The sequence below is a fragment of the Stegastes partitus genome, unplaced genomic scaffold (assembly GCF_000690725.1).
Source record: "Stegastes partitus isolate 25-593 unplaced genomic scaffold, Stegastes_partitus-1.0.2 Scaffold1496, whole genome shotgun sequence".
NCBI classification, from domain to species: Eukaryota; Metazoa; Chordata; class Actinopteri; family Pomacentridae; genus Stegastes; species Stegastes partitus.
This window is the reverse complement of record NW_007579227.1, coordinates 95,964-121,981: the sequence shown is the minus strand read 5'-3', so window position 1 is coordinate 121,981 and position 26,018 is coordinate 95,964. Positions and strand designations below refer to the sequence as shown.

The 26,018-nt window shown below is 40.3% G+C and overlaps 1 protein-coding gene across 1 annotated transcript in view; it reads left to right on the top strand.

The window, feature by feature from the left end:
- The window catches only part of trim9 (tripartite motif containing 9), a 57,832-nt gene extending 31,861 nt beyond the window's left edge, over nucleotides 1-25,971 (top strand). The window contains exons 4-10 of the mRNA XM_008300080.1: nucleotides 11,491-11,601; nucleotides 12,849-13,002; nucleotides 14,221-14,366; nucleotides 18,695-18,833; nucleotides 23,606-23,909; nucleotides 24,724-24,886; nucleotides 25,845-25,971. Coding sequence (XP_008298302.1) covers nucleotides 11,491-11,601; nucleotides 12,849-13,002; nucleotides 14,221-14,366; nucleotides 18,695-18,833; nucleotides 23,606-23,909; nucleotides 24,724-24,886; nucleotides 25,845-25,922 — 1,095 coding nt within the window. The 3' untranslated portion in view covers nucleotides 25,923-25,971. The remainder of the gene's footprint in view (nucleotides 1-11,490; nucleotides 11,602-12,848; nucleotides 13,003-14,220; nucleotides 14,367-18,694; nucleotides 18,834-23,605; nucleotides 23,910-24,723; nucleotides 24,887-25,844) is intronic.
- Nucleotides 25,972-26,018: the final 47 nt, after the last annotated feature.

Below are 26,018 nucleotides of genomic sequence, written 5' to 3'. Positions count from 1 at the left end.
AATCCCCCAAAAAATCTGGTTTAAACCATCTCCTCATTACTGAAATATAACGCATCGGAGCACAGAACTAAATCTCTTTTTATGCTTCACATTTCTTGTCTAAGAAACATTAAATTGAAATATTTTTCCTCTCCTGATTCAGCCTTCCAACCTCCCATGTGCAATATTTTTCGAATATAAACTCCTACTCAGGTCATTAAGCCCTAAATTCTCCGACACAACAGCGAGGACGTGAGCAGGGCAGCAGCAGCAGTTCTCCTCGTAGCCTGAAGGACTGTTGGGTTTTATGCCTGACCTGAAAATTGCGTCCTTAATCTCGTACTGGAAGCAATTTTAAAAGTTTGTCGACTGTTTCTCCTCCTTCCAGGCGGCCATTTTTCTCCGTTTTCTGTCAGAATGATATGAAAATCACTTCACAGAGCCTTGAAACTGGCTTAATTGATAATCCATCACAGTTTGGAGACTTTGCTGAACAAAGTGGGATCTGTGTATCCAGGAGCTCAGCTGTCTTGAGTCGACGACAGAACAGCTGTGAGGTCTCAACATAACCAAACGGGAAAACAAGCATGTACGATCCACAGCTAGCAAACGTGTCCACTTCTTAAATTATGTTAATTATAAAGGTCTGATTCTAGTTCTGCACTTAAATTCACCAACGAGGAGATGCTTTAAAATGAACAGTTTGACATATTGGATAATTTTAGCTGTCTTACAGAGTGTCTGTTCATAGCATTGATATTATATATTGTTTGTTAATCACACATGAAGCTATAGCCTGAAATATGTCGGCTTATTACAGTATGCACGTTCCAGCACCTTTAAAACTCACTAATTAACCTTCTGAACCCCAAAACCCATTGGCTGCTTTAAAAGACATGCTATCTTTTTAAAAAATGTAAAAATCTTACCATTAAACTTACACATCCAGAAACTATTAAATAAATAATCATGAGATTTTCACATTTCCGACAGTCCTTGAACTTCTCACGTGTGACAAATCTAAGCTTACAATCATGATATTTTATCAAAAAATACTTTATTTTATGAATCTTATTTGAACATTTGCCAAACATAAGCCAGATTCTGTAAATAAAAACATAACATTTTAACCAGCATGGCACAACTACGAAGATTTTAGTGTCTTAGTTGCATCAAACAGTCACAGAACAACATTCTGGGACTTTTCAGCTGAACTACAGGCCGTGTACAGAAACAAATTAAAGATGCAAGAAGTAGAGCGTCTATATTATGTACAGCTACCATTTTTCTAGTGTTGGTAACATCTGTGGAAACTTAGAACATGTCGTACATGTTGATTCCAGACTTTTTTTTTTTTTTACTTTTGCAAAAAATAAAAATTAAGTTGACTTTTTTTTTTCTATTTCTATGATTTCTTACACTTTTACTTGGTTGCACTGCACAGAAGACATTTCTGAGTTCTCTCTCCTTCTAGTCACGGTTGTTCTGTTTCCACCGAGATGCAGGATTTTATATTACAGACAAAAATGAACCCACACAAAACATGAAAAAAAAAAAAACACTCAGAAACTGCTTGGGGTTGCTCGGTAATTTGGTACTAAAATCTAAATGTGAGATTATTTCATAGTGATGACAAGTATTCCTCCGTTTCTGTGCAAATTAAACAAACTGTGGAAATGGTTTGTTGTTTCCTGCTGTTTCCAGGCTTTATAATGAGCTCAACTACCTAGCGGGAAACAAGTGTGAAAGCAGGGAATTATCTTTCCCTAAATGTCAGATTAATCATTTAAAATACTCCCAAAAGCATTCATCTAAGCAAAAATAACAAACATTGTCAAAGTGCTGAATGTGATTAAATTCACCCTGATGGAGCTCGAGCACATTCAGTTTGACTTGAATCCTAAAAAACATCAGAATGCTCCTTTAATGCAACACTGAGATCCTATTAAATATGATCAAAACGAGGCGTCTGCTGTCAGTTTCTTTCCCTGTAACTCGTGTGGGAGATACTGATGAAGGCTGATCACAAAGTGAATCAGAAACCAAGTCGCTCCGCATCTCCTTCTGCTGGCTGCAAACTCCGCCACCAGATGCTCCATCCCCTGGACGCCCGGCACGGGTCGCTTAATGAGTACAGTCACTCGGAGGCTATTTTTACTTCCGCCGGAGTCATCTGCTGTCCTCCCTGTTGACTCCTCGTCATCTGACTAAGTGTTTTGCTCCGAGGGATCCCTGCTCCCTGAGGTCCGCCTCACTCCCAGATGGGGAACGGTTCGGACTGGACGGATGCTCGGAGATGAACTCAGGAAGTTTATAAAGAACACCGGAGGCAGATATCGGAGGATTAATTCTCTGGCAGTGAATGACGGTTGTTATTGCTGCAGTGGGATCCGCAGCAGAAACTCTTGAACATGAAATATTAAGAGTGCTGCAGAAGTATCGGGGTGTAAATTCTGGCATTCAACGAAGAACTACTTGATGATTTTTAGGGTTGCAACTTGCAATAACTTTATTAAAGATATGCAATTAGTTATTCAGCTAATGGTTTAGTTTATGAAATGTCAGAAGATAGTCCATGTTGAGCTCCAAACCCAGACATGATCAGGTTACATTAGGCCAAGATGGTTTAAGGGAAATATCTAATTGCCTTTTTTCTGACAGATTTAGGACGATTTCATTTAAAATGTGAGCTTCACTTCAGTATCAACTGTGTAATACATTTAAATCATGCAACTGAGCGTCATTGCTTGAGTCAAAAGCATCGTTGTTCTGCAAAAAGGCATGAATTAGTAAAATTATTGATAGTTAACACTCTGAACCCCAAAACCAGCATGTGTATTTGAAAGGTCTGTGTTGTTTCAAAAAAAAATTTAAGTTTTTCATTCCAAGAAATTAGAAAAAAAAGAACAAAGATTTTCAACTTCCCAAAAGTCTTTAAAGGTATATTGTGTAGCATGTGGTTTTGGCAGGAAAAATAGTCAAAAATGAGCTTAAAATGATTCAGATATTCCTCAAAACCAAAGCATTTGTTCCAGATTTTGTTTTTGTTTTTTAATTCTGCACAGAGCTCCTTGGCACAACTGAGAGGTTTTCAAATGAACTGCAGGCAGTGTTTTTACAGATCAAATAGGAGATGACAAGAGACACTGAAAGTAAAATAGAACACACTTGAGCAAGATAATAAATACAGCAAAGCTCAAAAACGGTACACAAAGGAAAATTGACCAAATCGCACCCTATTTGCGAACTGCGTTATTTCAAATCACAACATCAATTTAAACTCGATGAAAACTGTTCCGTCCTACTTATGTCAGTTCTAATCCTTTCAAAACATCCTCCAGTTCCAGCCTCTCAGTCGTTAAGGTTTGCTGCTTTTCCATTTCATATTTTATGTCACCGGCATTTGAACATCTTCAGATTTTTGACTGTTCTTCTGATTAAACAAGCATTTTGTTGACATCGTCTCGAGCAGTGAAAACAACAAACAGGTGATGAAGACAGTCCTACAGCTGCCATTTAGACTCCTTGTTCTCGTCATGTGTGCAGCTCTTACTGTTGCTCTGCGTCCATTAAACGAACACTAATAGCTCCTCGCTGACAGCTGAGCGTCAGTAGTCGGGACACTTGTCACTTCCTTTAACCGTCACTGTTCAGTGTGCAACGTACAGTATCGTGTTCTTCATCCAGAAACAGCTTGAGTGAATGTTTTCCTTTTATCTCTTCCTATTTCGCCTCCTTCAACGTTCGTCTTTCTTTCCACAAAAGTCTCTCCTTATCTCATCTTTATATTCCACTTCCCTCTGTGTTTCTTGTCGGTGTCGTTAAATCATCTTCATGCACTTCCCATCTGTCAAACCCTCACCCCGGCTGTGTCCTCTGTGCTGCTGTAGGAGGGCAGGTGAGGAGACTGCAGCCACAGGATCTTACGAGGCCAACAGTGCCGCAGTGGCCTAATAATTACTACAGAAACTACAGATAGACGGAGGAAATGTGTTTCACAGAGAGGTGGCAGGACCTGCATGCTCGCTCACAGTGCAGCACGCCAGATGACACGCCGCATGATGCTGAAATATCGGGACAGATATGGAATCATAAAAAAAGTCGATATCATAAAGACAATCAGATCATAAAACAGAAGGCAAAAAATCAATAATAAAACCCAGCGTCCATAAAGGCCTTTAATAAAAGAATGATTTAAGAAGAGGTTTAGACGATGCTAAAGATGTTACAGACTGGTCCACGGTGTTGATGCTCTAACAGCAAACACCTGGTTACAGCTTGAATTAGGAAGAACCAGCCGAACCACCTTTTACTGACTTCAGAACCAGTTCATGGTTTCCACCTCTTCACAATAACATGTACTGTAATCTCCAGACTATAAGCCGCTACTTTTTTAACACACTTTGAACACTGCAGCTTAAACGATGATGCGGCTAATTTATGGATTTTTATAAGTTTTACTAATTTGCCTCAAGACAAAAGTGACATTGAGAGCGACGATGAAAGACAGACTGAGGAAGTGTGTGACCAAGTAATTGTGAGGCTGTTCAATTCCAACACTGAAAACTTTAGTGGTTTTAGTGCAGAAGGAAGATGAAGATAGCGATCAATGACTTTTCCTGGTAGGATGCTGTAGTTTTTATTTGTTCAACCAGCCGTGTTACAGGCATTGTTTGGAAAAAAAGCATTTATGTATTTGTGTACGTTACCGGTACGTATTTAACAAAAAGTTTCAAAAATCTTTCTGTATAAATATCTCATGTTACAACGTGCGGCCAATATATGTACAAAACTTGTTTTCTTTTTAAAGTTAGTGGGTGCCGCTTATGTTGAGGTGCGCACCCAAGTCTGCAAGGGTCTGTTCAGATTGGCACTGCAAGCATGCCGACTGCACATGTACCAGGCAAACGAACAAATTGTTGCTATGAGAAGTGGCTGTACTCGTCATCCACACCCTCAGAACTCATCATGAAAAGCGTTGTAATTGAAGTAGACGCTTTGATTTGCACGTACTTTCCATCGACGGAGCCCAAACGCAGTAGGAAGTCCTGAGTTCTCCAGGTATCCTGTGCTATGGATGCCCACTGTTGGGTATAATCACATTGACGTGGTGCTACAGCCCAATCTGTAACCAGTTGTTAACATAGCACAGGATTTCTGGAGAATTTAGGACTTCACACTGTGTTTGGGCTCCATCAATGGAGTTCAAACACAAAGTTCCTGCAAAGTCATGCTGTGGATTATTTCAATTACAACTGGTATTTATGAATTATAAAGATGTGGTTGATGGATAATTTCCACGTACAGTCTCTTGTCAGACCCATAGACTGTATAAAAGATGGACGTAGCAACCGGCCCTGAAAATGAAGCCAAACCGGAAGTGTCAAAAACCTGCAACATCACTACGTCCACTAGTCCTGGCTCCAAAAAGCCCTGGCTCTCATAGACATGTACTGGAAAAGAAGTGATCACAGATCATGAAATACTGCATTCCTCCAGCTCAGGATTTATTTGTTAGTTTTCATAGTCAGAGATCAGGTGGCCAATCTGAAAATAAATCAATACTGAATTTTTTAAAAATCATCAACATTTTGCGGGGCAAGGGGCGTGGCTGGCTTGATTGACAGTCGGCAGCGACGATACAGACGAAGCGAGCAGAAGGCGGTAAATGTGGGCGGGGCAGAGAGGGCCCGCCTCTCAATCCGTCTGACCAATCGCTGCTCCTATGGCTCTGCCCCCCTCCGACGATTTTTGTGTCACTGGCTCCAAAAATCCAAGATGTCAACCAGGAAGTAGCAAAATCCTGGCTTCATTTTCTCAGTGCAGAAACCAACGGGTGACGTCACGGTAGCTACGTCCAGGTCAGACCAAACATTTTCTTTAAGCACCACCGGTTTTCCTGTCCAGTCGTTGTGCTTGTCGATGGAAAGTCTGCGTGGTTGCAAATATTGGATGATGGACTCTTATGAATTGGGATGGATGACGACATTTATGCCAAATTTAGGAAAGCATGAGTTTGCGTTAAGCAGCAAGCAGCAGTTGTGTTTCAGTTGCAGAATGAATAGAATCGTGTGCATGTCTCAAAGTCTACATTAGTCAACATACAGAAATGAGGAAACCATGAATTCACCATCAGACTAGCTATGAATCTACTTTTTGTACTAGTTGTAGATGAGATGCCTGAGAAAGTAACACAACAAGTATCAGCAACAGCCAACCTGTTTTTTTTTTTGGTATCAGACGGGTATATCACTAATATTGTCCCCTTTTTAAACATTCTGCCATGTTTGGTTCCCGTCAGTGTTGCTTCAAATCTTCAAAGCTGCTACAACCAGTATTTCTATGTTATCGCTGTGATTAACGTTGGATCAAATGTGCCACGTGAACGGCATCACAGAGTCATCCTCTGACTGTATTTCAGCTCTGTGGCGTCTTTTAATAACCCATTGTTTCGGTTGTACAACCGGCAGCTTTAAAGCGCCTCTAATCTCTATTTTTATTATAACAATGAAGCAAAATGACAACAGGAAAACAATGGCCCCATTCACTCCTCAATCTGCTGCTCCTCCTGCCTTTATAGTAGGTTTCTGCCCATTTTTCTTAGCTGTCTTTCTCTGAATCTCCAAAGAAAACCCCACTGTGCACTACTTTCTTAGCGACAAACAATAGGCAGACACGGTTAGCAACAAGCTGGTGAATGGAGTGAATCATTAAAAGTGGATTTTGGACTTGCATTCAGCTTAAAATGAAGATGCAGATATGGACTTCGTTGAGTTTCTGCAACCTGCAAGTGGCCAAAAAAAATCAGTGATTGCAAATTTTTTTATGTAAAACTGAAACATGTTGTATTGAATCTGCATTTTTGCACATGACAAGAAGTTAAACATGCCGTGACAGACATGAGCGGTGACTGTAAAGGGACACACTGCTGCATGTTTTCTAGCAGCACTGTGACGGTAGTGCTTGATCACCGTGACGGCTACCCGAGTCTGAGAGGACACAGTTTGCTTCCTCTCGTGCAGAATCCGTGGCCCACTTTTCACAGCCGACTCTGCCCTCCACCACCGTCCTGCACTCTGTTTATCCGCCTCATCTCACCGTCTCTTTCCGCTTCTCAATTAATTTCTCACAACTCTCATCAAGATGCCAAATTTCCCCTCCGCCGCCGTCTTCCGTGCGCTGATTATCCAGCGATCATCTGGCGGAGCGGTATCGCCGGCGGCAGCTTTGACGTCTTATTGGGAAGCTGATTTGAAGCAGATTTCAGGAGGAGATGACTGGAATGCTGAGAGAAGCTGCAGCGAACTCAGGACCACGGAGAGGAGGACAGGATGCGATGAAAGGGGCGATTCTGTTGTTTTTCCTGCAGCTTCTGTATGCATCTGTGAATCAGGAGATTGTGCATGCAGAGGAGGGACAGCGAGGCGATTGTTAAACAGGCAGCGACAGCAGCAAGCAGCTCTTCCTGGAGTCCTGCCAGGCCACTGCAGGGGTGTGGATGTTCCAGGGTTGACACAGCAGGGACGGTTTGGCCCTCAGCCACAGAAATATAGACCAAAGCATCAAAGCGTGGAGTTGAAATCTCCATCCACTGTACGGCCAGAGGTTGAACACGGTCATCTGGCTGATTGATTTCAGCAAAAAAGAAGGGGGAATATGCATCCCCATAAACATGAATTTACTTGGAGTTCAGACAAAGCTGCTGTTAGTTTTCATTTTTCTGCACCTCAGAGCTGTAGTTTAATATTCGGTTCATTCAAGTCCACACTGCCTAAGTAGGAATGGGCCGAGGCTTAGCAACCGTTCAGTCATTCCTGCAGCCCGTCCTCCCAGAGGGATGCAGAACAGCAGATATTCTGGCAGTGAGCCTGAAACTTGGGCTAAACATGATTGACTTATCTGCAGGCTTGGCTTAAATTTACCTTCCCTGGTGTTTGCAGCAGATAAAAAGTGAAACACAGAAGCTTTGATTTCAGTTTTCATGATGTTAGCTTTCATTTGCACCATATAAACATTTAATAAATGGCTTTATAATGCTTTATAAAGTAGTGTTGAGCACATATAAGTAGTGATTTAGGGATTTTAACATCTGTTTCCCAGCTGCAGGATAATGTACACAGCAATGAATGACACAGTTGAAACTATAGAAAATATCTGCATTCATAAACACCTAAATATCAGTGTACTACATTAAATGTTTATGTGCTGCCTCTAAATGCTAAATAATGGGACTTAAAGTAAAATAAACACACTTGATTTGATGCCCTCAACTTGCAGACTAATAAATTCCAACACACACACAAAGAATGCAGTTTTTTCAAGTTGAAATTTGCATTTTCGAAGCATTTTATGACATCATGTCCACGTTAAAAAGTACATGCAAACCTGCATACGTCTTAACACTTGGTTACATTTTACATTTTTTATTCTTTTACCGCTTCCCTGCAAAAATGTCCCTTCAAATAACATGGAAGTACTAGTTGGAACTACTTAATTTGTTATGAATAGTTAACTTAAAAATGTGCGTTTATGCTGCCACTCATTAAACAAGTGGTAATGAACAATACTTTTGATTGTGAAAGAAAAACTTAATCACCCTAACTCTATGTAGATGGTTGGTTGAACATAACTTCATGAAAAATGATGCAAAATGTTGCATTTTATTTATTTCTTTATTTTAAATTTGTTAGATTTTGTAGGGGTGGGATTTTAACGCATTAATTACGATTAAATAATTACAACCAAAATAGCGCATTAGAGAAATCTGTCGCTATCCAGGACTGCTAACGCCAACAGCTCCGGCGGTTCCTGTGCTCGCTACAACATGCTTTGCATTCAGGTGGTACCGTCAGCTTGATGTGCTTCAGTGGGATGCAAATTCTTTTTTGCACAAGTTGCACAAAACCATGCTCTTGTCAAGGTTTCCATGAGGCAGTTTTTTAAAATGAAACTTACCCTCCATCAGTCCGAGCGATGCGCTCTCATCAGATTCCTCCATGTTTGTTGCTGCTAGCGTAGCGTTGACGCATCTTGTGCATCAGTGTCTGGATGCAAACTACGATTAAATGCGTTAATCGTTTTTTAGCGATTATTATTATATTATATATTATTTTTGTTGTAGTTAATTAATCGTAATTAACGCTTTAAAGTTTATTAGGGGTGGGACTTTAACACGTTATTTTCACGTTAATTAACACGCTGAAGTCCCACCCCTAATATTTTGTTGAGCTCAAACATTATTTATTAGTTCCCACATGTGCTTGATGACATTTTTGGGCTCACAAAACTGTTGCATCAGGTGCAATTAAGCTACATATATAAAAGAAAATTTCAATATCACAATAAATACATAAAGTTTTATCTCTACAGTTTTATCTGTATTGTCCCGCAATCCTGAAATCATCTTTCATGCTCTGAACAGATTCCAACCCTGAAATGGTGCAACGTTTAAAGCAGCTACTTGTACTCTAAGTTCTCTTCGTCTTCCTCTGTTACGGTTTTCGTTAATGATCGCAGTAAATAAAGCGTGAATATTTATTCCTCGTGTCGATTGCAGCAGCGCCAAGCCGATAAATCAGAATGTAATCGTGTTTCTGGGTGCGACTGTACTCGCATATTGACGTGCTCTGACTGCAGTCATCAGTAAATCATCATCTTCGTGTTCGCTGTCGGTCTGCAGGAAGGATTTTCCTCTCCGCTCAGCCTTGGAGAACCTCAGACAGCAGCAGTGAAGTTTCTGTTTCCTAGCAACCCTCGGTCCACCACCTTCATTTACTTCACTGTGTTGCAAAAAAAAAAAAAGGAGGGCCGTGGACATCAGTGGTGACAGCAAGAGACGGGGGATCTCCATGAAATATCCAAGTACTTGTGCAGAAAGGAGGGTTTCTGTTATTCATGCAAGACTGCTCCCAATCAACACATTAGACTGATTCTTTTAATGTCAGATGAGTTTTTAGAGACAACAAATCGATGACTTGCGTGCAGAAAATGCAAGAACTTCTAAGTATCTCGTACTCAGAGTGAAATGTCACCACTTGGAGCGGCGTCGTCTCACCCGGAAGCCTCTGATGTAACTCGTGCTGACTGTTCGCTCGGCCGGAGTGTGAAAACAAAATGTCACTTTGGTTCCGTTCACGTCAATAACAGGATCAGCCGCCGACGTTCCCGCCGGCCTCCTCTTCCTCCCTCAATCTGTGCCTCAAGAGGACAAATTACTCAATCAATCACTTTGACAATCCCGCCGCTAATCTCATTATTGGTATTCCTCCCGGTCGCCTCATTCTGCTGCTCTTCATCCATTAACAGCTTTGTTTAATCTGTGTTTGCCAGACGCCTCCCTTCGCTGCTTCTCTGCCCTTTTCTGTCTCTGCTCCTTGTCAATGTCGCCATTTTTACGTTGTCATTTTCTCCGTCTGCATCCATCTGTCCTTCTATTTACCTTTGTCTCTCTTCCTCCCTCGTTTATCATGTTTATGTTTCTAGTTGAACAATTTGCTGTTATTTTACAGAATTTCTCGTTTGTTGATTATACATAATAACTAGTAGAAAATCACAGAAAAAAACTAACTGTAAATAAACCCCACATCAAAAATCTATATTTTTACAAATACTAATTAGTTCTTCTATCCATTTTTTCAGTTTGTAAACGGCATAAAGTATTTTACAGATATTAGCTGTTAGTTAAAAGAAAAAAATATGTATATTACAAACTGTTATTTTACAGATTTCCCCAGTTTTGGTTAATTACAGATAATATCAAGTAAAAGTACCTCAAAAACGGAATAATTTACATGTTGACAGTAAAAAATAAAACAGTTTTTAAAAATAACTATTTAAATTAGAAAATAATTATGTAAAATATGTAATGTTATGTAAAATAATCCATGTGTTTTAAGGATTGATAAAATTGTAAATCATTTTTTAAATTACAAAAAATATTGAATAAAATCACCCAAAATCGTATTAATTTACATGTGGAGAGTAAAAAACTAATTAAAAAACAGCCTGAAACTGTGACTAATGTCCATAATGAATCAAAAATCTGTATTTATGCAAATATTATTTTTTTAATAATATGTGACTGTAAAATAATAGTTTTCTTGTATTTAAATCGGCTAAAAAAAATATGTATTTCTTACCAATATGTACCATTGTCTTTACTGTTTTGACAGTTTTTGAATGTCATGGGAATTTTTAAAAATATTTTTTCTGACACCTTTCCTGCCACGTTTTGACCATTTTTTTTTAACAGTGTACTTCTTCCTGCAAATGTATTCCTCTTTAATTTCCCCTGCAGCCTTTCTCTGTCCTCTTCTGTTTTGCTATAATATTATCTACAGACTGTCTTAAACCATCTTGATGTCAATTCCTCTCCCGTGTGATTAAAAGAAAAGAACGATGATTAACATATAGTTGACCTTCCTGTGCTTCTTGTTGTTGTATAACTTGCAACACTCGCGGTTCTTTCCCTTTGTCCGTGTCTGAAATCATCCCTTTAATCTTATTTTGCAGGTTGTGCGGGATCAGATCTCCCACTGTACGGTGAAGCTGCGTCAGACCACAGGACTGATGGAGTACTGTTTGGAGGTCATCAAGGAAAATGACCCCAGTGGTTTCCTGCAGGTAAGATTCATATCATGAGTCTATTTTTATTACTAGAAGCTACAGCTCAACCTTGTTCAACCTGCAAATAATGATGGAAAATGTTGCCTCAAGCACCAGTTCTTGGCTTGTGAACCCTTTAAGTTGCTCTCCAGTCATTGATTAAACCTGGAAATACTCCCCTCTGTGCATCAGAGTTACATACACTACGTCACTGTAGCTATGCCTGTTCTGAGTGGAACCTGTCCTGTTGAACCGCTGTATTGTCTTGGCCTCTGTGCTGCTGCTCAGTTTCAGTGTGTTGGCAATCTTCTTATAGCCGAGGCCATCTTTATGTAGAGCAACAATTCTTTATTTCAGATCCTTAGAGAGTTTCATGAGGTGCCATGTTGCACTTCCAGTGACCAGTGTGAGAGCAATAACACCAAATTTAACACACCTGCTCCCCACTCACACCTGAGTGCTTGTAACACTAATGAGTCACATGACACCGGGGATGGACAGACCCAATTTGGACACTTTCACTTAGGGGTGTACTCCCTTTTGTTGCCAGCGGTTTAGACATTAATGTATTGAGTTATTTTGAGGGGACAGTAAATTTACACTGTTTTACGAGCTGTACACTGACTACTTTACATTGTTGCAAAGTGTCATTTCTTCGGTGTTGTCGCGTGAAAAGATAGAATAAAATATTTGCAGAAATGTTTGTGACGTACTGTATTTGCAAGTTTTTTAGTTAGCCTTTTCACAAAGAAGATAACTGATCCAGAAAGCCCCACTCTGCAAGCTGACAGGATTGTTGCTCATGAAACTCCATACATTTCAATCTGGTTTGTTTACTGAAGTCAATCATAAGATATTTTGTAGGGATGTGGGTTCACTGTACAAACTTCACACTTGTTTGCTGGCCTGACATCAGTAAGGTTTATAGAAGTCTGAATCATCGTGCTCCTTTACCAGCTATAACCTACAGAAGTCTTTATCCCTGCACTCCTTTGAGAGCTAAACCCCCACGATGCTCTCTGCTTGCCAACCGAGTCTCCACCTGGTGGCACAAGCAGGTACTACAGCTAATCTACAATTCTTCAAGTTATCTCAGAAAATAGTCTCAGTGTATACTAAATATTAAATGACTCGGATCGGATCAGGAGCAAACAAAAAAACTGGATCATCTCTTATGCAGATGATGTGATCCTTTGATTTTGTGGCTCCAGTCAGATGTCGGTTCCCGTCAGACATCTAACTGTGGATGATTTTGTCCCCCTCAGATCTCCGATGCTTTGATCCGGAGGGTCCACATGACGGAAAGCCAGTGGGGGAAGGGAACGCTCACCCCGAGGATGACCAGTGACTTTGACCTCACTCTGGACAGCGGACCACTCCTGCAGACCATCCACCAGCTGGACTTTGTACAGATGAAAGGTAAAACACAAAGAGGCATGTTTGTTTCCCTTTAAGAGCCGATATCAGCCACACTGAAGCGCCCTCGAGCAAAGCTGCATGTCCTGATCTGCACTGAGGTTGCTGTCTGTAAAATATGAGCGGAAAAAACCTACTTTTATTATGATATTTATGAGTGTACTAAAAAAAAAGATGGACACTAATGTTTGGGAGCGCCCTTCTTTTTCTGTGACAGCACTCCCTGGAGTTTGCAGTCGCAATTTAGAGGCAGCTTGTTCTTGCTTGCGGTGACCTCTTTGGATTTCTAAATCACAAAGATATATCGAGAAGCTCGGGCACATGTTGGACACGTGAATAGATGTTTCCATCCAGTTTGTCCCAGTACCGGAGCACACTTCTGACACGTGTGTTGAGTTAAATTGGGGTTTATTTCAATGGTTATAAAACTACAGGTCCTACAGTGGCAAATTTATGAGTAGTTCATAAAATCAACATGTTGCAACTGTTTATTTACAACAAGAACAGCTTATTGCTCCCATTTAAAATATTGTTTCAGTATAATTCGTCCCACTACAAGCCAACAGCCTAATTGAGACACTTTTTTGTAAATAAACGCGTTGCAACCCGACTTTAAAGCCCAACATTAATGGACTTCAGCATTAATAGTTAATAGAAACATGAAGCAGGGCTTTGAATGACTTTGAAGTTGTTTTATTTTTATTATTAGTATTCCCTTTTAAGCTGTTACAAAAACAAGAGAGAGAGAGAACTGTATTTTGCTGCCTTTTCATCTTTGCTGATTAACGTATAAACCAGTGGAAAATAAATAAATGAATAATTCACTGTGCTGCTGAAAGGCAACCAGCAGCAGCTTTTAAGGTGGAATCTTGCTTGAATCAGCCAAAACACCTTAAATGTCAATGCAGCTCTTATTGTTAATTGTCTTTATTGGTTCCGTTGCTCGACATTGGGATGACTGGATGTCCAAGTGCTTAAGAAGATGTATTATTTTCTGCAGGTGTTTCCCAAAATATCCTGTAAATGACACAAAAAGTGACAGAAGTGGGAAGCTTTTAATAGTTTTATGATTAAGTGATAAATAATGAGCACATCTGCAGAGTCATACCACGCTGGGGAGTGTGCACGTGCGTGTGTGTGTGTGTGCACGTGCGGGCGAGCGTGATCGTCTTTTCATATCAGCGGGGCTGTAATCTGGCCTGGTTTTCCTCCCCTCCTCAGTCCCAGCTGCTCCGATGCTCCAGCTGGAGGAATGCTGCACTCAGAACAACAGCGCCACGTTGTCATGGAAACAGCCGCCGCTCTCCACCATCGCCGTGGACGGGTACATCCTGGAGCTGGACGACGGGAACGGGGGTCCGTTCAGGGTAGGTGTCCGCCCCGCAGGTACCGTTTTTTTCTCCACACAAGCCGGGATTTATCCCTTTACCGTAATAAACGACGACATTATTTTGCCTCTAGATAGGAACTTTTGTGAGATTTACACGCAGGACACAAAACAAAAAGTGAAAAAAAAAAAAACAACTCGAGTAATAACTCACCTTTACGGGACGCCCCCTCCCTCAGCTTCAACAATGGCTCGTTCATACGGTGCCAGCTCAGCCAGGCGGGGATGTGAAAGCGGCGTTTTGTAGCTGAAATCCCCCCGTGTGGCGGCCATACTGCTCGGCCCAGGTCATGTGACGGGCGCTGAATGACACGCCGTCAGGAAAAAGGGCCTGTGAGGCAGCTGTCGGCCGGGATGATCCTGCAGGAAGCGTGATCCGGCATCAAAGCGGCCTTCATACCCTCAGCGTGTAATCCATCCTCACAGAGACCCTCCCCGGCTTTCTATACGCTGAGATCCCTGCTTTGTTACGACAGCAACTTATACCTCCTTATACAATACAAGCACAATGGCCGAGGATATCTGTGTCTGAACTCTAAACCTCCGTACGCTCGCCCTCAAAGTCAGTCTGGGAGAGTTTCTTCAAGTCATGTTAACATTTGGGACGTAGCTTCCAGCCAAGGATTTTAAATCATCTTTTATTAGTGTGAAACAAATGAGTCGTGTTTCTTAAATTGGAGGGAAAAATGCCATTTTGCTCTTTAAATCCGACAAACCCCCCGAGGCTGAGACTTCACAGTTTCGGCACAGAGAGGGAAAGAAGAAAGTCATGTTGAGTAGAACAGAGGGAAGAACAAGACTTCTTTTGTTGTTAGATCTGTGTCTCGCTATGAAGACGGTAAATTAGGAAAGACAGGGTTTCTTCTTCTGGACAAACAGGAAGAAAATGGCCAGAAAGAAAGTTTTTGGCTCTTTGAAAGCAGGAATCAAGGTATAGTTATGGATCCACCACCTGAACAAGAAGGATGTGAGGTTTAAGAACTCATGGCAATGTAAAGGAATGGTACACCACAAAGAGAACACCTTAATTCAGTTAAATTTGTGGCCATTGTTGTGCATTTTTACTCACTGTGGGTTCATTTTTCACTGCAATCTGAAGTCCTGCACCTCTATAGAAACAACACAACCATGACTGGAAACAGAGAGAGCTTCTGTGCAGAATGACAAAGCCATAACGCCATAAATAAGAAAATAAAAGAAAAAATCTAAATTGTATTTAGTGCCCACAGGTGTTACCAATACTGGAAAAAATGGTAACTCTACATATTATAGGTATTTTGCTATTTTACATTTTTATTTGTTTCCATACTTGTGTCCTCTCTGCTCTGTGTGAACACAGCCTGCAGTTCAGCCGAGTACTCCTTGAATTTTTGTCTTGTAACTGTTAACCGTAGCTTAGTCACTAATAGCTTTATGGTTTCGACAAGGAGCACAGAATTTTTTGTTTTTTCCAGAATTTGGCAAATGGTTCATTTTAGGGGAATTTTTAAAATAAAACATATTGAATAAAGTGATTTGGATGAAATATCACAAGTTTAAGCTGCGATTTTGTTACTTTTTCCAAACTTGAAAATCTGATTATTCTTTCTATTTGTATCATTTCTGGCTCTGATAAAAGGTGTAATTCTGTCAAACTTTTAATTGTCAGGCATGCCTTTTAAACCAGTTGGCAGGTTTGGGGGTTCAGAGGTTTAAACTCTGGAATCTTGTTCTCTCTAACATTCAATCTTCATTGTCATCACGACTGCACCGGTGTCGTTTTAACAGATTGTGGTTCCAGTTTGGCTAAATCCTGATGACTTGATGGGAATTCCGGATGAATATGAGTTTCTAACTTTAGAAAACAGTGTTTTTAACATCCTATTACGACAGGAGAAAATGAGTTTTCAAACTGTTATGTAACTTGCCGAGCTAAGACGAGATGGTAGGCCTCGAAAATTAAAAAAACAAACACCAAACACTCAGATGATCCCCCATATTTCAGTCTTTCCTCTCTGTCAAACTGCTACCATCCTTTCATAACCCAACATAGGCTCTAGCTGTTGTTCGTCTGAGCAGCTGGGGCAGCATAATTAAAGTGGCTTGATGGCAGTAACTGGAGCTTTTCACCCAAAATGTGAGATAATAATCAAAATATTGGACTTTTTGATGCCTGCTGTGCACCGGTAGCCTCGTAAATGTAGGTTCGGTAACTTTACCAGCGTGTGAAGAGACAGAAAAGGGTTGAACTCTACGCTGCCTGTGAAACGCGGCTGGTCCGGCAGCTGTTTGTCGAAGCATCCTGTGTTTTAATTTAGGAAAACGCAGCCAGTGACCTCGAGCCATTTTACTCTCCTCTCTCCGGCTTGTTAGCTCAAACCAGCTGCTCGTAATCTCTCACCCTTTGAGTTCATTTCGGGTTCTGTAATTGTCTGTTTCATCGCTCCGTCTTAATTACAACCATTCCGTAAGAGGGTGATCATTTGCGTGCTATCTGCCAACTGATTCGCCAACTGTATCCACCAACTGCTAATTGGTGGGCGGTCGATGCCAAATTGTGCTCCAGCTTGGAGACTCTTCACTGTTAACCTGTGATTTACACCAGAAAAAACACAATACAGAGCATCTTGGAGCATGTTTTGGAACTTTTATGATGAGTTTCTTCCTCTGGGATCGGCAATTCAGGCTTGAAACTGAACTTTTCTGAAAGTGTTTGAGCACTTTGAAGGCAGGAATCAGTGTGTAGTTATGGATCCAACACCTGGACAAGATGTGAGTGAGTTTCAAGAACTAATGGCGAGGAACAATTGATGTAAAGGACTAGTACACTACAAACTGTAAAAAGTACATTCTTTTGTCCTTCATAATTGTATTACATTGGTGGAAATGCAAGCAGAAAGTTCAAGTTGCATGTTTAACAATTGTTGGCCGTTTTTTGCTGCTGTCACATTTTTACTCACTGTGGGTTCATGTTCCATATGAAGTCCTATGGCTCTATAGAAACCACACAGTGTTGGTTTAAGTAGAGGAAACTTAATTGCCTTTTGTACAAGATAAAGTTATAGTGCCTTAAATTATAATTATGAAAATGAAAACAGACGTATAAAAGAAGAAAAAATGAATCAACATTTTCCAATATAGAGCATCTTGGAGCTCGTTTTACAACTTTTATGATGAGTTTCTTCTTCTGGGAATTCAGGCTTGTAACTGACCTCTTCTACATGTCTAAGAGTGTTTTGAGCTCTTTGAAAGCAGGAATCAGTGAACAGTTATGGATCCACTACTTGGATAAGAAGAATGTGAGTGAGTTTCAAGAACTCATTGCAAAAAGCGATAGATGTAAAGGAGTAGTACACCAAAAACTGTAAAAAGTAGACCCTTTTGTCTGTAATAATTGTATTAAATTGGTAGAAATGCACACAGAAAGTTCAGGTTGCATGTTTAACTCATTGTTGGGGTTTTTTTTGCTACTGTTACATTTTTACTCACTGTGGGTTCATTTTCATTATAAAGTCCTGCATCTCTATGGAATAATAATGGTAGTATTATTATTACACTGTATATACATATACAAGAGCAGAATGTACATTTATGTTTTGTGTTTAGATATATTTTATGTCATATTAATACTTGTGTTTATATATATTATACTTTCCTACTTCTTTTAAGACTTTTGAATGGGAGCATCTGTAACAGAAAGCTATTTCCTCTCGTGATCAATGAGGTATTTCTGATTCTGATTCTGAAACCACACAGCGTTGGCTAAAGGAGAAATAACTTAAAATGGTATTTTGTTCAAGATAACAAAGTTATAATGCCATAAATTCTACACAAATGAAAACAGTTGAAATTCTTTGATTTATTTTTACGAATCTTTAAAAAATAGAATCAGCATGTACAACATTTTTCCAAGTGCCCTGAAAAAAACCCAATATAGAGCGTCCTGGAGCACGTTTTGGAGCTTTCAACCTTTTTTTATTTTGTGCCATACCTGTGTCGGATGCAGCACTTTGCCAAAAAAACAATTTTCCCAAATTGCGAGGGAAGTTTTCCCTTCCTCCTCTACTCTCGCTCTGACTCATTGAGTTTCTCCAACGCAGCTTCACACTGAGCTCGGCGAGTTTGTGTCCTCGTGTCTATTTATACTCCGGTGTGGGCTGCTGCTCCCACGCTCAGTTGTACAAACTCTCACTTATTGCCCTCACCGCCACATCCGATCAGGTCACTCCTTCAGACGCTGCCGGGTTCGACAAACAGGGCTGCTGGGTGTCATAGTTACGCACGTGATGCATCCGCCGGTTTAACAGGACTTCAATGTGTGTTTTACAGGAAGTGTACGTGGGGACGGAGACCATCTGCACGGTGGACGGACTCCACTTCCACAGCACGTACAAGTCCAGAGTGAAGGCCTTCAACGCCAGCGGAGTGGGCCAGTACAGCAAGACTCTGATCATGCAGACCTCTGAGAGTACGTCGTGACTCTACATCTTAGAGGAGAAAAACAGAATTCATCCGTTTATTCCTCTGATCCCGGACGCTCAGTCAGTATGTGTTCGCAAAGTTAGAATCCAGAAAGAGCCAAGACTCCCAAGTCAGTGTCTGCAAGAAAAAACAGACTCATTAGTGCTTCTTCAGTGACTCAGCTGGACTCACATGTATCAGTTCCTTAGCAAGAAAACTTTATATCTGTATCTATATATTGCACAGCATCACCGCCCACGTATATGCCAATATTAGCTTATTGCAGATGCATCAATGCCAATGCACACACTGTCTCCTTTTAATAGTTTGTACACCAGTGACACTGAATATTAGATTTTCACCACAGACTGTATATAAAGCCGGACAAAGCGTCATCATTTCCTCCCACTGTACAAAAGTGAAGCCAAAATATTGCAGAAATAGATGCTGCAAACAAAACCTTTCTATTTTGCCTTCACTTCTGTGGAGCTTTCAAGTCGTCCATCTTTATATGCAGGCTGTGAAATAATTTGCTCAAATACAGTCGTTCACATAAAAGCTCCAAGTGATCCTTATCAAGACAGCATGTTTACATTACGTAGTTACTTTAATGTCTTGAGCTCAATCCTTAGATCAGGTTAGAAGCCAGTCGAGACTATTTTTAGCCAAGAACCGAAGCCCAATCCCTCGTTTCCACCCGCTGTCACTGAAGTGAATTTGAATATTTCCTTAATATGTGCAGCATCAATAAGTAATTCATTAACAACGAAAACAGACATACTACAGACCCTGAAAGCTGCTATTGTTTCACCCAAAGACTTACAGGAATGATGTTCTTGCTGATTTCAACCTAAATTTAATACAAACATGTCAGCTGGAGGTCATCAAGCCTCACAGAAGACCTGCTTGTCACTAGGAAAACCCCCACAATGCCCCTGCTTGCCAACACTTATGCCACCTCCTCTGGTCACTACAGTATTAAACAGTAAGAGGCTCCTGCTATAGCTAATCTACAATACTTGAGGCGTGTATTAGCTAAGAAAACGTTAGCAGAAGATATTAAAAATGGGATGCAAATACAAATTTGATAGGGATACATCTCGTGGTTATTATTAAAATAAAAATTCTAGCAGCCAAAATAGCATCATAGTACAAGGCAATAAACTATAGATGACAAATCTGTGACAATAAAATGTTTTATTTCAGTCGATATTGAAAGTTTCTGACAATTAGAGATCAGAGCACAAAAGGTTTATTTTGAAGTCAACCAGCTTAGCTTGAATTTAGCCACTTTAGACTTTATTTTCGAAGGTACCTGAGATTTAATTATATCGTTAACACAAAACATGTATAAGTAATTGTACACACACAAAAACAAATAGATGAGGATAAAGGAGTGATCATGCTGGTTTGCGTCAGATGTATCCGGTTAAACCATTTTCTAATTTCGTTTTATTGCCCAGGCCTGTATCATTATCAAAATTTTCTGACTCCCAAACATCAACATCGATCCAATAAGCTCAGTTTTGCAGGTTGCAGACTCAGATGCAGGCAGGTTCAGAAGAGCTTCGCCAGCAGGTTGCTCAGTCCAAACAGTCAAAATAAAAAAAGGCAAATGGCATGCAAACATGTTAAAAAGGCTGTAACTGACGGGCAAAACAGAGAGAGTGGAAGCAAAACACACTCTAGAATATCATAAGCGACTACATGGAAATTATGTTGTCACAAGAAACACCAGCATCCATTTTTAGATACTCTCTGCACCTGCCACGTGTTTGCCTCCGTATCTTTGCTCCTCAGGTGGATTTCGGTTCCCAGACACGTTGGATGACACACTTTATTTTGCATGTTCTCGTCTTTAGAGAGTCTCGGGTACATTTGATGTGATGTTTGATTGTGATGCCTCCATAAGTTGTGATAAGTCTGATTCGTGGTTGTGTGCTTTGGCAAACAGCTGGCAGGTGCTTTGTCACAGGTGTAATAACAATAATCACACAGCTTCACAGACCAGAGTCTTGGCTCACATTCTGTCTACCTTTGGGAGCAACTTGTTCGTTTTACAGCCGGCAAATCTGAACTGAACTCCGGGAGATCTGAGGAATAATAAATTGTTGCTGCCAGACGAAAGCATCTTTAAACTTCTTAGAAATCTAAGATCCACTGTCTTGGCAGATTTTCAAATGCAAACCACACTTTTTGAGTTAATTATGAGTTGTAGTGGCTTTTATATTTAATGTAACGCTGTGAATAATAACAGTTAAAGCTTCCAACTTATCTGTTACAAGATTTGAGTCCAGCAGCAGCAGCAGCAGCAGCAGCAGGACGTGGATTCTGTTGGAGGGTGTGCTGCTGGTTTAATCCACCCATGTGCTTGCTTTCCCATTAGTTTAATGCTGCTGTGCATAGATGGGGAAGCTTGTCATCCATCAGTGGACCTGAAAGGCCCAGACAGCCTCCCTACCTGTCAGAGGGAGCACTCAGCAGCTGTACAAAGGGATCTAACCACTCAGTGTTTTTGCAGCCTTCACCCACGGCCGCGCTGTGCTTTGATTTCTGTCAGGAAAGAAGCGAAAGCAAGAATTTATCAATCACAGCGACCCCCTCCCTTTTCTGTTTGTTGTTGTGTTCAAGTCTTCGGTGGTTCGTTTCTAGGATCTGGGGATCTTCCTCTGGTCTTTCGCCCGCTGAGCTGAACCAGCTTCCCTGATCGATTTTTTTTTTTTTTTACCCCCTTCGCCTTCTCCTCCCGACCCCTCCTCTCCACTGTCTGCTTCACGGCTTCGCTTCGCTCCCCTCTTTCTCCTTTTTCCTCTACTTCCTCCCTCCCCGTCATTTCACATTTCAGCTGGACTCCCTCCATGCGATATTCAGTCTATAGGCACAGGTATGGACAGCTCTCATTGCAGACTAATCCCCCTTCAGGCCATTGTCTGTTCCATCAGTGACGTCCTCACATTCCAACCAGCAGGTGGGCAGTTTGCAGCTCTGTGGGCTCCACGTATTAAACGTCCAATACTGGCCTCCAATAAATGTCTTCCCTTTGGGAAATTAAGTCATGTAATGAAACTTTACTGCATGTAGTGGACAGTAAAGTCCGGTGGAGCCCGTAAAAACTGCCAACGCCTGCCTGTTCAACCCCAACATTCCTCTGTATAGACTGTAGGTAAATACTGCTGTATTTTTCGACACTGAGTCAAGCAGCATTGCAAAATGTGTTGTTTGATTTAACAGCTTGGAGAGCGATGTGTTAATCAAAGAACCAGTTCACCTGAAGTACAATAAAGAATATTTTTCTACCAACCTCTAACGGCATCAGCTATGAGGATAGCTTGGAAGAAAAGTCATTAATATGATTTATTAAGCTTTCCGTGTAAAATATTTTAGGGCATTAACCTTAATATATACTGAAAATTAGTCAGGTAACTTGGTATCACGTATGCATTTATATAATTTTATATATTAATATTTAAATCAGCCAGGAACATTTGTAATTTATATATAATATTGTAGGGCCTAAAGCTTAAATTTATTACGTTAATTTTATGTGCTGCACTGTTAAAAATGAATGTTTTCAACTGTGATGTTTTGAACAGTTTCTCTTTATTTTAAAGCTTATCCCTCATGTAATTAAATTGCAGGTCATATCCAATAAAATCACAGAAACAAACCCTTTAATTTGCATGTTTTATATAAAACAAAACACAGTAAAACTGTAAATAACATTCACATCAAAAGTGTATATCTTTACGAATGGTATTTAGTTCTTTTACTGCGTTTGACCATAAAATTCCAGTATTTTTAATGTCTTTTAAATCAGCAAAAATCTTATTATTTTACAAATATTTTAAGTTTTCTGAAAGAACGAAGGATTGAAAAATGGTAGATTATTATTTTTTTGATAGTTGACAATAAAGTACACAATTGTCACTGTATTTAAAACATTACTTTACTGGTATTTGCTGTCATTTTACACTTTTTTTAAAACAGTTTTTTAACTTTACAGTATTCCACCTTTATTGAAAATATTTTTCAAAGTTTTGTTTTTTCTTTTTTTTTTTCTTTACAGGATTTTTTGTTTTTTGTTTTTGCAGTGACTTAATACATTTTTACAGTAGACATGAATCGAATTTTGTTTGCGGTGTTCGTGGCAGTAAAAAGTTTAATCAGCCCGACAATGACATACAATCAGCTGATCGGTTAAAACGCCTTGTGCAGCATCATTATTTGTTTTTCTATCAACCTGCCAAGTGTTAGTTCAATATTTATTCTTCTTTTAAATACTTTGTTTTCGTATTTTGGGTGAACTGAACTTTCTTGACAATAATTACATGTTTTTTTTTTCATAAGAAGATGTTAAATATGTATTCAAAAGAGTCTATTTAGTAGATTTTCTGATGAATAATTTATTTATCTAAATGTCACAAACCCAATCTGCTGTTCCAAGCAGGCACCGGTTAAGATTTGCAGACTGCTTGACACAGGTGTGATATTTTAAGAATTATTAAGCTTATTAAAGTATAAGTTAAGTCATATAGTGTAAATATAAGGATTATTAATCTTATTAAATACGACTAAGTGATACTAAATCTTCTTCTTATCTTTCATAATATTACTGTTCCTTCCACTTAGATATTTTTTACAGTGTAAGCTCACCTCATCGAACCTTTATCCTCCAGATTCATGTTTTGTTTGTCAAGTCATCATCACTGCATCAGGTCCTGCTGTGGTTGTGTATAAATACTAAACAAACAGTGTGTGTTTAACTCCTCCTGTTTACAGTTGCTTGGTTCACCTTCGACACGGCCTCCGCTCACCCCGACATCATCTTCTCCAACGACAACCTGACGGTGACGTGCAACAGCTATGACGACCGGGTGGTCATGGGAAACTCCGCCTTCTCCCGCGGCGTCCATTACTGGGAAATGACCGTCGATCGCTATGACAACCATCCCGACCCGGCGTTTGGCATCGCTCGGGCCGACGTGTTGAAGGACGTGATGCTGGGGAAGGACGACAAGGCCTGGGCCATGTACGTGGACAACAACCGCTCCTGGTTCATGCACAACAACTCGCACACCAACAGGTAACGACGAAACTGAACAACGACTGTGGTTGGTTGGTTGGTTGGTTGGTTGGTGTTTTGTTTGGTTGGTGTTTTGGTTGGTTGGTTGGTTGGTTGGTTGGTGTTTTGGTAGGTGTTTTGGTTGGTTGGTTGGTTGGTGCTTTGGCTGGTTGATGTTTTGGTTGTTTGGTTGATGTTTTGGTTGGATGGTTGTTTGGTGTTTTGGTTGGTTGGTGTTTTGTTTGGTTGGTTGGTTGGTTGGTGTTTTAGTAGGTGTTTTGGTTGGTTGGTTGGTTGGTTGGTTGGTTGGTTGGTTGGTTGGTTTGCTGGTTGGTTGGTTGGTTGGTTGGTTGGTTGGTTGGTTGGTGTTTTGGTAGGTGTTTTGGTTGGTTGGTTGGTTGGTTGGTTGGTGTTTTGTTTTGGTTGTTTGGTTGATGTTTTGGTTGGATGGTTGGTTGGTTGACAAATATCAAGGCATTTCTTTTCTTTAAGTGGTCACCAAACAGAAAGAATGGAAGCTGCAGCTTATGTATGTAAAAATTTGTCATGTTTTTTATCTTCATTGTAAATTTTTATGTAAAATCTTAATCTGAAAACTGACTAAGTGACTATGGTGGAATTAAAAGTACAATATTTGCTTCTGAAATGTTGTGGCAAAGGTGGTATCCAATGGAAATACAGTAGAAGTACTTCAAAATTCTACTTACTTACAGTATTTTAGTAAATATACTCGGAGGACTTCTACCATAGAAGTGATCTGCAGGATGTTACTACAAACAGCGCTGCTTCCATGTGACTACCTCGTCAGTAAATGTTTCTCTGTGTGTCTGTGCAGGACGGACGGAGGCATCGCTAAAGGAGCTACGATTGGAGTCCTGCTGGACTTCACACGTGGGATCGTCATCTTCCTGGTCAACGATGAGCAGCAGGGTCCGGTGGCGTTCGAAGGCCTGGAAGGAGCCTACTACCCCGCCATCAGCCTCAACCGAAACGTCCAGGTAGAACACCTTACTGAACATACAGGGGCCGCACACTTCATTTAAAGTAGTTTCAGGTGTGAACTGCAAAACATCTGTATATTTAGGTGCTTACAGCTGAATTTAGACACGTGTCCTTGTGGTTTAGTCTCTTGATCCATAGGAAACAATATTCTGCACGTCCACAATGTGTAACTCTAGAACAATAGCTCTTAAAAATATGTGTTCATGGTCATTAAGCACAAATTTGTACCGAAAGCATATTATTGTTGGAATATTTGAATGTGAGCTACACTGCAAAAAATTTTTAAAAAAATAAAAAATCTGGAATAACTAAAACCCTGAAGGCAAATGTGAAAGAAAAAATATAAGAATTATTAATTAAAGAAAGTGGACAGTGTAATGGTAATAAAAAACAGTTGATGCCTTCATACCGTCTTGATACAATGTTACAGTAAACAAGAGTTTTTAATTGGCCAAAAAGTGAATTTATCAATTCATTTTCCTATTAATAGCTTACATACTTGTACATATCAGGTCACATATTGTGTTCTAGTGACACTGATCAGGATGCATTATTGAGTCGACACACTCAGTCGCTGCCAACCACAGGGGGCGCTATTTAATCATCAGACTCATTTACATCTGCGTGAGCAATGCTGCAAGCAGAAACTACAGGTTTTATTTGTAGATCAATAAATTATCCCGCCTGCAGTTAATATTCATTAAAACGGCCCTTCTAACTTTTACAAATATGGACTCAGGGGCTTAAACCTTAAAAGAGGAAACTTCAAAGACTCGACAACAGTTGGTAGCTTTGAATTTCTTATTGCTCTCGGCCAGTTTTTTCTTACTGTAAGTGCTGTGATGAAAGAAAAACATGCCTCCCAGATAAAACACTTAGGTGGGGAAATGGCTCAACAGCTCCACCTGCAGGAAGGAAAACAGGAGTGTGAATGTGTTTTATTTTCTTCTTCAGGTGACGCTGCACACCGGCCTACCCATCCCTGACTTCTACACCCCCGGGGAGGCAGATCCGACCGGCTCCGTGTGCTAAAGACTCACCAGCACCTGCTTTAGGAAAACCTCTCCAGGATTTCCCAGAGTTCATCCTGCCAGTCAATAACTCTGATCCCACCCTCGGTTCCCTATA